Source organism: Phodopus roborovskii, unplaced genomic scaffold (genome assembly GCF_943737965.1).
Source record: "Phodopus roborovskii unplaced genomic scaffold, PHOROB, whole genome shotgun sequence".
In the NCBI taxonomy this organism is placed as follows: Eukaryota; Metazoa; Chordata; class Mammalia; order Rodentia; family Cricetidae; genus Phodopus; species Phodopus roborovskii.
Genome location: NW_026125209.1, coordinates 39,028 through 53,405, shown reverse-complemented (window position 1 = coordinate 53,405; position 14,378 = coordinate 39,028). Strand labels below are relative to the sequence as shown.

The 14,378-nt window shown below is 38.4% G+C and overlaps 1 protein-coding gene across 1 annotated transcript in view; it reads left to right on the top strand.

Moving 5' to 3' along the window:
- The window catches only part of LOC127226979 (disco-interacting protein 2 homolog C-like), a gene marked incomplete at both ends in the record, with an annotated part of 134,876 nt that overhangs the window by 90,535 nt on the left and 29,963 nt on the right, over window positions 1–14,378 (top strand). Inside the window, 3 exon segments of the mRNA XM_051191183.1 lie at window positions 5,991–6,130; window positions 10,419–10,555; window positions 12,264–12,472. Of these exon segments, the coding sequence (XP_051047140.1) occupies window positions 5,991–6,130; window positions 10,419–10,555; window positions 12,264–12,472 (486 nt within the window).

The window sequence follows — 14,378 nt, the reverse complement described above, 5'->3', positions numbered from 1 at the left end:
ATGAAGAAGTACCTGCATCGTAGGTCTGTATCCATCTGCTTTGAGTATTTGAAAATATACCAGATGACTCAGTGATGAAGACCTGTGGCTTCTCTTCCAAAGGACCAGGTTTCAGTTCCCCTCATGGACATGGCAGCTCATAACTGCCGTAACTCCAGTTTCAGGGGATCTCATACCTTCACATAGACAGAAAGACATACAAGCAAAACCTCATGTACACTAAATAAATAATAAATCTTTTAAGTAAAAGAAAATATATACCTGATACATAGCTGGAATTCAAGAAATCCTAACTGCTTATTATTGTGTATGTGATCTGTAATGAACAGTTATATAGAAATAGTGCAGTGACTGACTGTTAAAGACAAGTGGAGGGAAACATGTTATTGTCCACGTTTGTTTCCTTCCCCCAAATAACCCACTACTTCTCAGTTGAGAATTTCTCCATTGGACATTCCCTAAATACACTCAGAAAGATGAAAGACCTTTGTTTTTATCTTCTTTTGCAAATAGTAAGTGAATGACAGATGGCAGCAAGGCTTTCCAGATGTAGCCACCTTTACTCTATAAAGCCCTGGGAAAGGAATCATCATGACTGCTAATTATTTACGCACCTCTATTTATTTAGTGTTGATGCTTTTTGAGGCTTGCCTGGCTCTGCCTGCTGTTGGCAATAACAAACTCTAGTTTAAAATTTATAGTAGCAGCCAGGGTATCTGAATCTTCTTCGAATCCCCCAAGACAGCGCCCCTTACCAGCAGGAAGTAGTTTGGAAAGAACGATGCCCAAATTCCCAAATATTGTGTATAAATGTTTGTTTTCATTTAATTGGACTGTTATATAAAATTAAATAAAATTAAAAAAAATTTATAGTAGCTATTTCTTCAAATATTATATAACAAGATTAGCTAATAGCTTATCAAGTACTTTACAGAGACTAGAAATGCCATGAAAAGGGGATGAAATGCTGAGCATATTCTTAAGTAGTACATACACAGATTGAAGTCATTTACCTTAGAGCATATTTCTTATTTCTTATTGCCAAGGTTGAAACGCTACTTTCTGTTTCTTTTAAGTTGCTTTTTATACATTATTGCACCATAGTGTACAATGCATAGCTGCGTATTTTCCTCCTTCCATACTTCTAGATAGAGAAACCTTTTAACATTCCTAGAAATTGCTGAACTCACTCTTTTTGAAGCTTGTTCTTTGTAGGCATGCACTGCTGCAGTCCTGAGAATATTCTGCCATTTTTGAGCTGAGTCTGAAGGTTGAAAAATGGGTCTCTGTCTTTATCAGCTATTGTTCACTTTGTTCATATTGATTATTGCAGTAAGTGTTTTGAATCTGTCTGGATTCTGCTTATCAGCACTACTTTTTTTTCCATTTAGCCATCTCTTTTTATCTCCTTGGAGTATTGTTATTTCCTTGAATACTAAGTGATAGAAAAAGATATAACTCATTTATTAATCCATGTGATTTGAATGTGAACTGGCCCCATGCATTTGAACACTTGGTCCCCAATTAGTGGTGTTGTTCAAGAATGTAATGGAATTATTAGAAAGTGGAGCCTTGCTGAAGGAATTAAGTTACTGAGGGTAGGCCTAGGAGTTTCATATTCTGACTTCCCTTCCTGTTTGTTCACTCTGTTTCTGGACTACTGATGAAAAGCAACCAACCAGCCTTATACTACTGCCACCATGCCTTCTACAGCATAATGTACAGTATTCCCTCTGGAACTATGAGCCAAAATAAACCTTTCCTCTCTTAAGTTGACAAAGTTAAGGTACTCATCATAATAACAAATTATAAAAACAAGCCTAATATAATCATCAAGAAACACAACTGAAACAAGGAAGCTAAATGCTGCTTTTATCAATTTAGTAAATAAAATTAATGGTGAGACACTAGTAAGATACACATTCTTGAGGCTACATGCATTTGATACTTGAGCTATGGTCATGATCTAAAAATAACCTCTCCTCATTTCTGCACAGGGTTACTGTAAAAGAAATATATGAATACATATAAGTAAAACTGTATTCATCCAGTGCTGCATACAGGTCTAACCAATAAGAAAATGCTAGTGTATTCCATTCTGTTAGAGGGAAAGCAAGGTCATATATTCTTTTCGAAATGCTTTTAGGATTCCTTAAAATTTTAAGTATAGATACTTATTTCATTATCTGACTACATATGTATCTTACACATATATTTCCTGCTTTATGTGGCTTTTTTATTACTCTATTTGTTCTACTACTATTTTTTCATTTTTGAGACAGGGTTTCTTTGTGTAACTTTTATCTGTCCTGGAATTAACTCTGTATACCAGGTTTACTTTGAAATCACAGAGATCTATTTGCCTCTGTCTCTCCAGTGTTGGAATTAACCCTGTCTTTTAAAAAACCATTTTATTCTTTTTTTCTCTCCTAAGCCTAAATATGTTTTAAAATACACTGTAAAACTTGAGCGGTTTTTCTTAATGTTAATCTGTCTTTAATGTAAATCTTTATCTTTTTGTGTTCACAAGTCTTTTATCTGGTAAACAACAACATTGCTAAAATGAAAGCCACAGCTGTATTAGCCTCGGACTGTCCAAGATGGCGGGCGGGTACTTTTACTGCCAGAACTGAGAGCTGTGCTCACTGCTTTGGTCTATGCTGCCATCCAGCAGCATGTTGCCAGCTTGAAGATGTGGTCACTGCCATTGCCAACTCTCATACATATCATTTAGTTGTTAGCAGAGCTCTTTAAAAGCTGTGTGGGGTTTTGCCCCTTTTGCTGAGTCAGGAAACCTCCCTTAAAGGAGCTGCACAAGTCTCTGCTTGTCTCTAGCAAAACAGAGGATAACCCAGAAAATGCTGCTACCAAGAAGCCTTGCTTCTCTCCGTTCTTTTGTTTCCAAAACTATTTTTTAAGCTTTTGTTAAGTTTTAAGTGGAAGTTCTCAGGTCCATGTTTGGCGCCATTATGTTATGAGTAGGTTTTCCCTGCCAGTCTAGTCCCACCACCTTTCCAGTCCCAAATAAGACACAGAGATGCTGTATTAGATATAAAGCTGTTGGCCTGTTATTATCATTGTTTATTGGCTAGCTCTGTCTTAATTATTAACCCATTTCTATTAATCTAAGTATTTCCACGTGGTCTTATCTTACCGGAGAAAGGCCCCGCCATTATTCTCTCTCAATCCACCATCTTGAATCTCCTCCCCCTACTTCCCCTCTCCTCCTGGTCTCCTAGTCCCTTTTCATACGCCATTTTGTAAGTCTGTAAGGAAGAAAACTCTGGGAACTTTTCCTCTGCCAAGCAAGGGAATCTATTATATATAGTAAGTGATAGTGGACTGTGTTAAAGTAAAGTTAGTATTAATCACTTCTGAATCAGTTATAACTTAATAATATTGCAACTAAGGTAATAAACCACATATTGTTGGACCTTAAAAGTATGCTACCATGTTGGCTTCTATGTAATCCTCTCCCTTTTATTTCTAAGAGTATGTTAGTATCTTAGGCTGTCATAACAAAGAAGTGTAGCTGGCTGTCTTTATTTAAAAAAAAAAATGAGATGATTCTCTCCCCCTGGAATCAGAAACCCAAAGTCAACTGTTCCTTCAAGGACCTTGGAGTGCATCTGTCATAGGTCTACCTACAGTTGCTGGAAGTAGCCAATAGCCAGGGCATCCTTTCACTTGTGTGTTAGTGTATTCTGCTTCTGTCTTCATTAGACATTCAGCTTTGCCTATGTTTCTTTGAATATCCTGAAGACATCTGTAATTAAATTTAAGGTCTACACTTAGGTATTATAATCCTATATTGTTGAGTATGGGAAGGTTCTGTTTCTAAATAAAGTTAGCATAGGTACCAGGAGGATTGTCCTTGAGGGCAAACAATTTAGCTCACAGCCAGCTCTAAGGAATTTTGTTGTTCTTTTATTGTTGGGGCTGAGTCTTATGTATCCTAGGCTGGTCTTGGACTTGGTATATGTAGCCAAGGATGGATTTGAATTCCTTTTTCTCCTGCCTCTACCTCCCAAGTACTGAGATTGAAAGCATATGCCATGGCACCCAACTTATGCAGAGCTACAGATTGTGTGGTCTAGGCAAGCAATGTTCCAACTGAACTACTTCCTCAGTTTTAGTCCTATGGCTTTTAATTCCTGGCTTGCACATGAAATCTTTGTGGAGTGTTGTCATGGGGTAGGAAAAGGATGATAGTCCTTTTAAATGAAAACAAACATTTATAGACAATATTTGGGAATTTGGGCATTGTTCTTTCCAAAGTACTTCCTGCTGGTAAGGGGCGCTGTCATGGGGGATTCGAAGAAGATTTAGAAATCCTGGCTGTAGTCTGTCAGGCTGCTTTGTCCAGCTGTTTTGAATGTAGGATCACCTGGTACTCTGTTTCAGGTGGTCTGGCTTGATCAAACCACATTAGTCTAGAAGGAATCCACATCTTTTCATTTTCTGTGGAAACAAAAATAGAAATCCTTTTTCCCTCTTATTAATTCTTATAAATAGAATAATTACATTTCCTGACACTTTTGTATTTTTTAACATCCAACTACTTGATACACGTAAGAGCTTCTTTTGCAATTTTTAACTTTTATGCTATCCCATATTTTAACTTTTACTTCTTTAGCTTCTTGATAAACCTTCACAGTATTCTAATGTCCAACCATAAACTCACGTTTATAGACAAATGTAGAGATTTTAAGGCCCCTTTAAAGATTTTTCCCATGGAAAATTATAGAAGCAGGGCCCATGAGGTAGGTAGGTTCGGTAGGTAGAGATACTTGTCATTAATCCTAACCCCCCCCCCCAAGTTTAATCTCTGCAATCCACACAGTGGGAGAATGTCATAGCACACACATGACCCCATACATACACAATAAAATATAGTAAAAAAAAAAAAAGGGGGGGGGGAATTATAGAAAAAAAATGGGATTACCAAAATGGTGATCTTTCACTTAGTAGACATAAATCTTTAATTGCTGAAGTCTATAATCTTGAACTTTTTCTTTAGCACACTTATTCATCAATAGGTTTTTATTGCTAGGTACGGTTCCAAGAGTAGATAGAATGCAGAAATGAATAACCTGCCTGCTTGTTCTTGGGAATGGCAGAGTTTGATGGAGTAAGGCTTACACATAATCACATGCTCAAGGCTCTGGAAATGAGAGTGGTAGACAAATACATTTTTATTAGACTAGTTAATTCTAGTCTCATAATTAAGAAAACCTCTGAAGGAATGTTCCAAAGGAAGAAAACAATGAGAAACCCCACAGTGGGTAAGAGCTTGGGTCTTAGAGAGAGCTGTTTGAAGACCGGGGAGTTACAGATGTTTTAGTTCTTAGAGTCTGCTGGCAACAGGGGAAAAAACAGACATGGTCATCATTTCAGAACTGTGCCTTGTCTAAAATCCATACTTTCTAAACCATAAAGTGTTTTTTTACAGCATACCTGTCATCTAAGTAATTGTCCTACCCAGCTTGGATTCTTGCATATGAAATTGATTAAGTTTAGACAGCATACATCTGACTGAACTGAGGCTGACCAGCCAGGATGCCCACCTTTTCTGTTCTCTGAGTTTATGTATATTGCTTAGAATTGTTTTTCTCTCTTGTTCACCATTTACAAAACTTGGAAACCAGACCTCACAAAGAGCAGAAAGGACATCATGAATCAGTGAGTTTATCTATTATGACCAGTATCCTGAGGGAATGTGAGGAGGGTAGAGGATCTAGTACTACCTTCACATTCTAAGGCATTTCTAGTTAGCCTGAGAACTCTGGGATCAACTCCTGGATAGAACCAATACTGAGTAAACAGGAGGCAAGTGCTCCTCAGTGCTGGCACAGATGGTAGCCAGCTCCTCTCCAGAAGATCCCTATTCATACCTGACTATATGTGTACATGTGTATGTGAAGATGTGCACATCTAAAAGTAGAATGGTTTGTTTTCTTGCACATACTCAGCTAAAACTACCCTTTTAGGCCCACAGATGACAGCAACCAGCCACCAGGGCGGGGTGTGCTATCCATGCATGGGCTGACCTATGGTGTGATCCGAGTGGATTCAGAGGAGAAGCTGTCGGTGCTCACAGTGCAGGATGTTGGCCTTGTCATGCCTGGAGGTGAGTACAGCTCTGAAGTGCTTAGTTTGAGTTTTTACCGTTGCAATAAAACATACTATACACAGCTTGGGAATGAAAGGTTTTATTTGGTTTATCAATTCTGGGTTACATTTCATTAGGGAAGCCAAGGCAGGAACTCAAACAGGGCAGGAAACTGGAGTCAGGAACTGATACAGAGAAGCTAAGGAGATTGCTGCCTATTGTCTTGCTCCCTTAGGCTTACTATATCTGCTTTCTTATAGAAACCAGGACCACCAGCCTAGAGGTGCTCTACCCACAATGGGCTGGGCCCTCCCACATCAATCAATGATTCAGAAAATGCCCTGCCGACTTGCCAACAGCTGAATCTTACTGAGACATCTTAATTGAGGTTCCCTCCTTTCAGATGACTGTAGCTTATGTCAAGTTGGCATAAAACCAGCCAGCACAGGTATGAAGTAGGCAGTCCTAGCATGGCCTCCTGATTCATCAGTTGGTATATGCTTTTTGAACAAAGGTTAGCATCTTCTCTTCCTTTCCATCCATTTCCCTTTATATGATATCTTGGGTTCAACACTGGAACTCCTAATATTTGGATGTTTCTGATTGATCTTCAGACACCAAAAGCAATATTCTCTCTCCCAAGAAAATAAAATAAAAAATATTCATAGATGAAGGAAATCTATCCTCTGGAACCCTTTTCTCCAGGAAGGCATTATGGACTGACTCTGTACCCCTACACTGGTCCTTAGCTGCTATCTTTTTTTGCAACTCACACCCCCTCTTCAACCATCCTGACTCAGCCCAAGCTGGACTCTAAAGCTCAGCCTTATGGAAGGCTTTGAGCAGTATATATGAAACCTGAGGAAGAGTTTTTGTTATTTGTGAATCTACTGTTTAGCATGAAAGCAGTATAACGAGTAACTTGACTGAAGAGATAATACTGTGTCATATCCTCGCCTTCCTATCTAGTCCCTCCAGCCCCTCATATAATGTGCTTTGGTGCTTCTGAGCCACATACTAGATTATGGCCCATGTTCTTATTTGTTGAATATTGTTCCTGATTCCTGTTTCACAGGGCCACACATCAGCATTTTTGTCTTCAATTTCTGTCTTCCAGCATGGAGCCACATTTCTGTCTCAGAGTTCCTGCGCAGAATCTAGGCCTCCTTCTTTGAAGTCCCTCCATGCTCCTTCACACAATAGAGTGACAAGACCATGAAAGCACTCATTGTTATATGTCTAGTTATACTACATAACTGCATATAGCCAATTAGCTTCTCATGGGATCAGGATGCAATCTGAGTACTGGGTCAAAACCTAGTGGATAAAAGGCCACATTGCCCTCATGGATTCACAGAGAGATAGATTTTTCACACTGCCTTTCTATAAGGGATGGTCTTTTGGCTAGTTCAAAGTATAACAGAAATAAAGCCTGGCTTTTGTGCTTCTAATTCTTTATAGCTTTCTAACTGTTTCCATTCAACCTGCTCTCATGAAAGCTCTTTTAGAGTCAGAGCAACTTAGGACTCTAAACTCCAAATTCAGGCTGTCTCAGACTCATTGCCCTCTTCCCAGGATTAGCCAGACCATCTAGCTCTGTTGCTTTATTTCTTTACAAAATCAAGCAAACTAGTTTTTAAACAAATAGATTCCCACGCTGAGGCATCAAAAGATTCAGGTGGCATAACAATGAAAAATTGTTTTGTTCACTCAAGTACCTACAGCATCACAGGCTTCTTTTCAGAAATTTCTACTCAGAAATACTTCATAGTATAGTATTATATCAAAGAAACACAGCCCACATCTATGTCTACTTGTATATTGTCTTTCTTGGATTTGGGCTTTTTAAATGCAATTATAGGATATAGTACCACCACGTTTTCTGTCTTATGTTCATTTGTTAGCACATAAACAGTCTACTTCTTTGCATGCAGTGCAGTATTGCACAGTTTGAATGCACAATATATACCTTCCACAGTTGGAGTTGTACCCTGTTGTATTCTGATGTGAAGGACTACATCTAAGCTTTACTCTACAAGGGTATAGGAATATAATGAAAAAATTCTCAGAAATTAAGTGTTTCTTTTTCATTATTAAGAATTTCATGCTTACATAAGCTGTTTTTGATGAAATCTACCCCCATTCCTTTCTCTGCAATTCCGTCATATGCCCCCAATTCTCTCCCCCTCCCACTTTACTTCCAACTTCATATGCTCTTTCTCTTTAAATTTTTGTATGTGTATGAGGGTTTTACCTGCATGTGTGTCTGTCTACCATATGTATGCTTGGTGCCCAGGGAAGCTAAAAGTAGATATTGGGTCCCTTGTAGTTTCAGATGGTTGTGAACCACCATGTGAGAACAGAGAACCAAATCTGGGTCATCTGTAAGAGTAGCTAGTGCTCTTATTACTGAGTCATTTTTCCAGTTACCTCTTTTTAAACCTGCTGAGTCTACTTAGTGCTGCCTGTATGTACATGGGTATAGGGTCATCATGAGCAGCCATTCAGTGACTATTCTTGAAGAAAAACCTCCTCTTCCCCCTGCATCGCCATTGGTTACCAGTAGCTTCTCAGCTCTAGGGGTAGAACTTTATAAACCTCTTCCCCTATCCATGCTGGGATTTTGGCTGACTCAATCTTAGTTGTAGGTCTTGTGTCTGCTTCAAGGGCAGCATGCCCACATAATTTTGATCATATTCAATTGTTACCAGAAAGCTTGTAAGAACTCATACTCCTGGCAGTGATGTGTGCTAATCCCACTTTCTTTCTGCCTTTCCCATCTTGATGTTTTCTAGTCTGATAAAACATTTTGGTCTACTTTTGGTTTTTGTTTATTGTGGTTTCTGCTACTAGAAATTGAATCCACACCCTCACATTAGGCTAGCATGCTACCATTGAGCTGTCTCCCAAGCCTTTCTAGTACATTTTTTGTGTTTTGTTTTATTTCTTGAGACAGATGAGGTATTTCTACATAGCCCTTGATGCCCTGAAACTCTATGTAGACTAGGCTGGCTTTGAATTTGCAGAGATTCGCCTGCCTCTGCCACTTGAGTGTTGGCATTAAAGGTCTGTGCCACTGTGTCTGGCCCTTTCCTGTATATTTTACTTTAAGGCAATGTTTTACTAACTTCACTAGACTGACCTTGAACTCACTTACTAATTTACTCTGCTTTTTTATGTAGTTTGGATGTATATTTTTCTATTTATGAGTCAGTTTAGCTTTTCATGTTTTTTTTTTTTTTTAATTCTATTTCTTAGATGTAATGCCAGCCTCTGGAGGTTGTAGAATTGGCTGACACTCAACTGTCACTGGCTATAAACATCACTTGCCCAAGACAGTAGTCCCGTTTCCCTAGTCAGGCTTATCGTAGGATGATGGTAGGTAGGATGTTGGAGTCACATAGACATCAAGTAAGTGTGTGAGTCACAACTTAAAGAAAATTTAGCATTGTCAAATGTGTACTTAAAAGGCTGAAGAGGGAAGGGCTCAGTTGGCAAAGTGCTTACTGTGATCAGAGTTTGCATCCCCAAAACCTCTTTAAAAATCTGCCACAGCAGTATAATCCAGGTGCAGGGAGATGTTGAAGGTAGGAACAAGTAAACCCATGGAGCTCACTGGCCAGATAACATAGCTGAAATAATGAGCTCCAGGTTCAATAAGAGACCATGCTTCATAAATAAATAAATAAATAAATAAATAAATAAATAAATAAATAAATAAGGTGGAAGAGTGAGCAGAAAAGATAGGATATTCTACTTCCAGCCTTGATATGAGTGTGTATGAACACACAGACTGAGTGCCAAAATATTAAATGGTATTCTCTGAAGGATTATGTTCAACAGGTCATTTAAACCAAAACCAAAGATTTATGTAGGACACTGGAGGCTGTAAATTATGCTTTCAACCTAAAGAAGCAATGGAAAACATGAGAACAGAGATACCTGTGCTGGTTCATTTGCAGGAATGAAGATATGCTTTGGAACTTTTACCTATTCTTCTGGTACATGTCTAGTGAATGACTGTGACAGGTCTCTAAATATCATCTCATACACAAATGGCACATGGCATTTCTCTTTAAGTATAATTTTATATTAAAATTAAAGTAATTGATATAATAATGAAATCTGACAATTTGCTACAACATGAGAATTTACAACACTTAGAGAAAATGAGCACCTGGACATAATTGGAATTTTATTCAAGGTGGTATTTCTGTTTATTTGTTCCCCCGTTGGTATTCATGGAGTTATTAGTTTGCCTCATTTTTGCTCATGTTCTCCTTGTGCTTTTTCACTTTGCCTTTAGCTATCATGTGTTCAGTGAAGCCAGATGGGATTCCTCAGTTGTGCAGGACAGATGAAATTGGGGAGCTCTGTGTTTGTGCAGTGGCCACAGGAACATCATATTATGGTCTTTCTGGCATGACCAAAAACACCTTTGAGGTAGGTTGTTGGAGAAATTCCTTTCCTCAGTTCATTCTCTGGTTCTGGCCTCTTAACAGCTTTGCCAGGTGTTCAGAAACAGACAAGAAACCTACTAAGATGATGACTTTGCAAAAGAGCATTCATATTAAATTGGTAGCTATTTTCATACTATATTTTTGTATGATAATTGAGTTAGCAGCATCATTTTGACCTTTTAGCCAGTGTCCAGGAAGAATAAACAGTTCTTTAAAATGGGGTTTTTGTTTGTTGTTTTTCTCAGCTGACAAGTGATAATAAAGAACATATGTGATAGGAGAATATGTGCATAAGTGTGTGGGTAAATGTCCTCACTCAGGAAGTCAGCTGGCTGTTCTACACAGTCTTGTAGCATAGAAGACTTATCTAGATGTGAACTTAGGAGAACCTGAACAAATGTGCACATTAAATATAATTTCATTAATACAGTGAGTATGTAAGGTATATGGTGACAGATCATGGGTATAGATTTACATTAGTGTGTGTCTATGTGTTGTGTGAGATATGTATGAAGTGTGTGGCATACTCATATGTGACTGCTGTACACAGTCACATAACCTGCTTTGTATAGGTGGTGAACACAGTGAACAGAGATGTCAAAGGAATTAAGTTCACAGGTTTAGGTGTCTTGTCCTGTACCACAGTATTCTTAGAACTTCTTTTTCTCATATGGTATCTAGTCTTAGGATTGACACAATATTTCACTGATTCATGAGTAGAGCAGATTATTCATTCCTAAATGTTCGATCTCAGAGTGAACATACATGTGAATATAAACTCAAATCTCTAAAAATTCTGAAACTACAGATGAGTGTATGATCTAAGTAAAACTTTCATTTTCTATGTGATTATCTTCAAGGTTGAAGGAAACAAGATTTGTATTTTTTACTAGCTATGCTTTCTCTACATTTTCCTTTTTAGCGTGCTTTCAATAAGGAAAAGTAACATTTTAATGATAGGATCAGCTACTGCCAATATATGTTACTTAAAAATGTACCTTGAGTCTCCATTAATCATTTTCACCTGGTATCTTAATCATAGCGCAGTGATTTCTGTTTGCTGCCTGTCTGGATGCTCAGAAACTGTAAGAAGAACTTCCTGTAGCCCATGCACATAACCCAGACATGCAGAAACAACAGAACTTTGCTGAGCTTGCATTGAAAATGAAAAGGAAAATATGTGTCCATGTGCATTAGTTACTTTTGACCTGCCTATAACTACCTGACAAAAGCCACATCAGGGCAAGAGTGTTTTGTTTATAGTTTGAGAGTGTAATCCATCATGGTGGGGAAGCCATGGTGGCAGGAATGTGAGATAAGTTATCTAATTACACCCAAGGTAAAAAAAAAGCAGGAAGTGATGATTATTGGCACATAGCTTCCTTTGTATTCAGTCTAAGCCCTCAACCCATGGAATAGAGTCACCCACATCCAGATTAGGTCTTCCCTCAGGTAGAGCTCTCTGGTATGACCAGAGTGTGTCTCCTAGGTGATTCAAAATCCAGTCTTACTCACCACAATGATTAAATATCATACCATGTTTGTAGACTGTCAAACAGAGTCACCATGACCTCATGTTGACAGAGTTATTAAAGGTAGGGAAGTAAATTTAGTCTCTCTCTAGAGAAGGGATAAGATTGTAGAACCTGCTAACCCTTGGAGTTGGCCTAATTATTGCTTTGTTCCCTTAGGTATTTCCCATGACGAGCTCTGGTGCTCCGATCAGTGAATACCCATTCATAAGGACAGGTTTGCTTGGATTTGTTGGTCCTGGAGGCCTTGTCTTTGTAGTGGGTAAGATGGATGGTCTGATGGTAGTCAGTGGACGAAGACACAATGCTGATGACATCGTAGCCACAGCCTTGGCTGTAGAGCCCATGAAGTTTGTCTACAGAGGAAGGTTAGTGTACTTATGTGCTAATTAAATACTTAATTTGGTATAATTGGTTTTCCTAGTTAGTTACTATTACTGTGATGAAACACCATGATGAAAAGCAATTTGAAGATGAAAGAGTTTATTTGACTCAATCTTTCACATTATTGTTCATCATTGATGGAAATCAGGACAAGAAGTCAAGCAGAGCAAGAACCTGTAAGCAGGATCTGATACAGAGGCTGTGGAGGAGTGCTGCTTGTTGGCTTTGCTGCTGCTGCCTTTTATTTTTTTCTTTTCTTCTTCTCTCATACATTATATCCCAACTGCAGTTTCCTTCTACTCATCCCAGCCCCCCATCACCTCTCCTCTCCTTCATACCTACTCCTCCTCCTCCAATTCTCTTCAAAAGGAAGGAAGGAAGAAAAGCAGGCCTCCCAGGGATATCAACCAAACAAGGCTTAAGAAGTTATAAGACTAGGCACAAACTTGCCTAAATTATGACAAACATCCATAATCCACTGAATAGCCAAAAACCTCCCTCTTCACCTCTTGGGAATGTGGTGTCATGTTCTTTAGACTGCTTCATGTTGTCTGTGTGGTAGATCCTGAGAAAATTAGGATAATGGTCAACTCCTAGCTGTATTATTTTTTTGTTTAGTATGATGGGAAAGTGTAGAACGTATCTGAAATCTTGGCTGGATAGTCTGTGAGGCTGAACCATCTTCAACTAGCAGCTTTCAAGTTGTTCTGGATGCAGAATTTTGAGCAAACTGCAACAGAGGTGTTCTGAGAGACTGGATTACCTGACTACTTGTATTTATTGGTGTCTGGTCTGTTTTTTTCTGAAATCATGTAAACTTTTAAAGGTAACACATATAGCTGCACTAACAGAAGTATGGAATGTACAGTGTATACAAGTCAGTTTTTGACTTTGGGCTGTATAACCAAACCACTGTCCATGCCATATGAAAGGATAGCATGTAATAATAAGTCATGAGGACTCTGTAGCCAATAATATTTATCATTTCTCATCCAGTATTAGAGATGTTCCCATAGGAGATAGGTCAACATATAAGACATCTGTTCTGTAGTCTTCTCTTGGTTTCTTCTTTTATGTCTGTAGCCAAAATTTTCAGGAGGTCTCTCCCAATCAAATCTGATCTTCATTTATATGAAAAATCCATAACTTTTTGTTTCCTGTGGAAACAAAGGCATAACCTCTCCCACAACACATTTTCTGACTTCCATTTTGAAGTTAAGACATCTTAAACTATAAAATATATACGTTAGTTTATCTTAGCAGTTTCCATACTCCAATGTCTCTCAGCAGCTATTGCTTTTAAATGTTTTAAAACATTCAAAGTCAACAAAGTACCATATAGGATTCAGACACACTGAATTTCCCATCTTTACATGGTTTATTATTTTTTTTATTACTTATCTTTCAAGACTTATTATTTTTAAAATATTTTCTATGACTGTTTATACCCACTTTTTACTTTATCTGCTTATTTCTCAGTCTGGACTGCTTCACTGCACACCTTTACCCTTCTCTGACCATGTGGGCCAAACCTTAAATCAGCTGCAAGGCTCTCAGCACATGGTGCTGGTTGACTCAAGCCCATGGGCAATGACAGGAAGATGCATATGTGTATGCAGTGGCCTGCCTGAGAGGCTGCGGGACTAGAAAGCCACATCTGGCTTTGTGTTTGCACGTGTCAATTTTTTTTTTTAAGTTTTCTCAGGTTCTATGTGGAAATACATGCCCCTACATCAGACATGCCATATCCAATGGGATATATATGGGATACTGCCATGTATAAGGAGTCTTTCTCTGTCTCTCCATCCAGCTCTCAAGTGATGACATTGAGACTTATTATTAATTATGAAAGTTTGGACTCTGGCCTGGGCTTCTTTTCAACTACCTCTT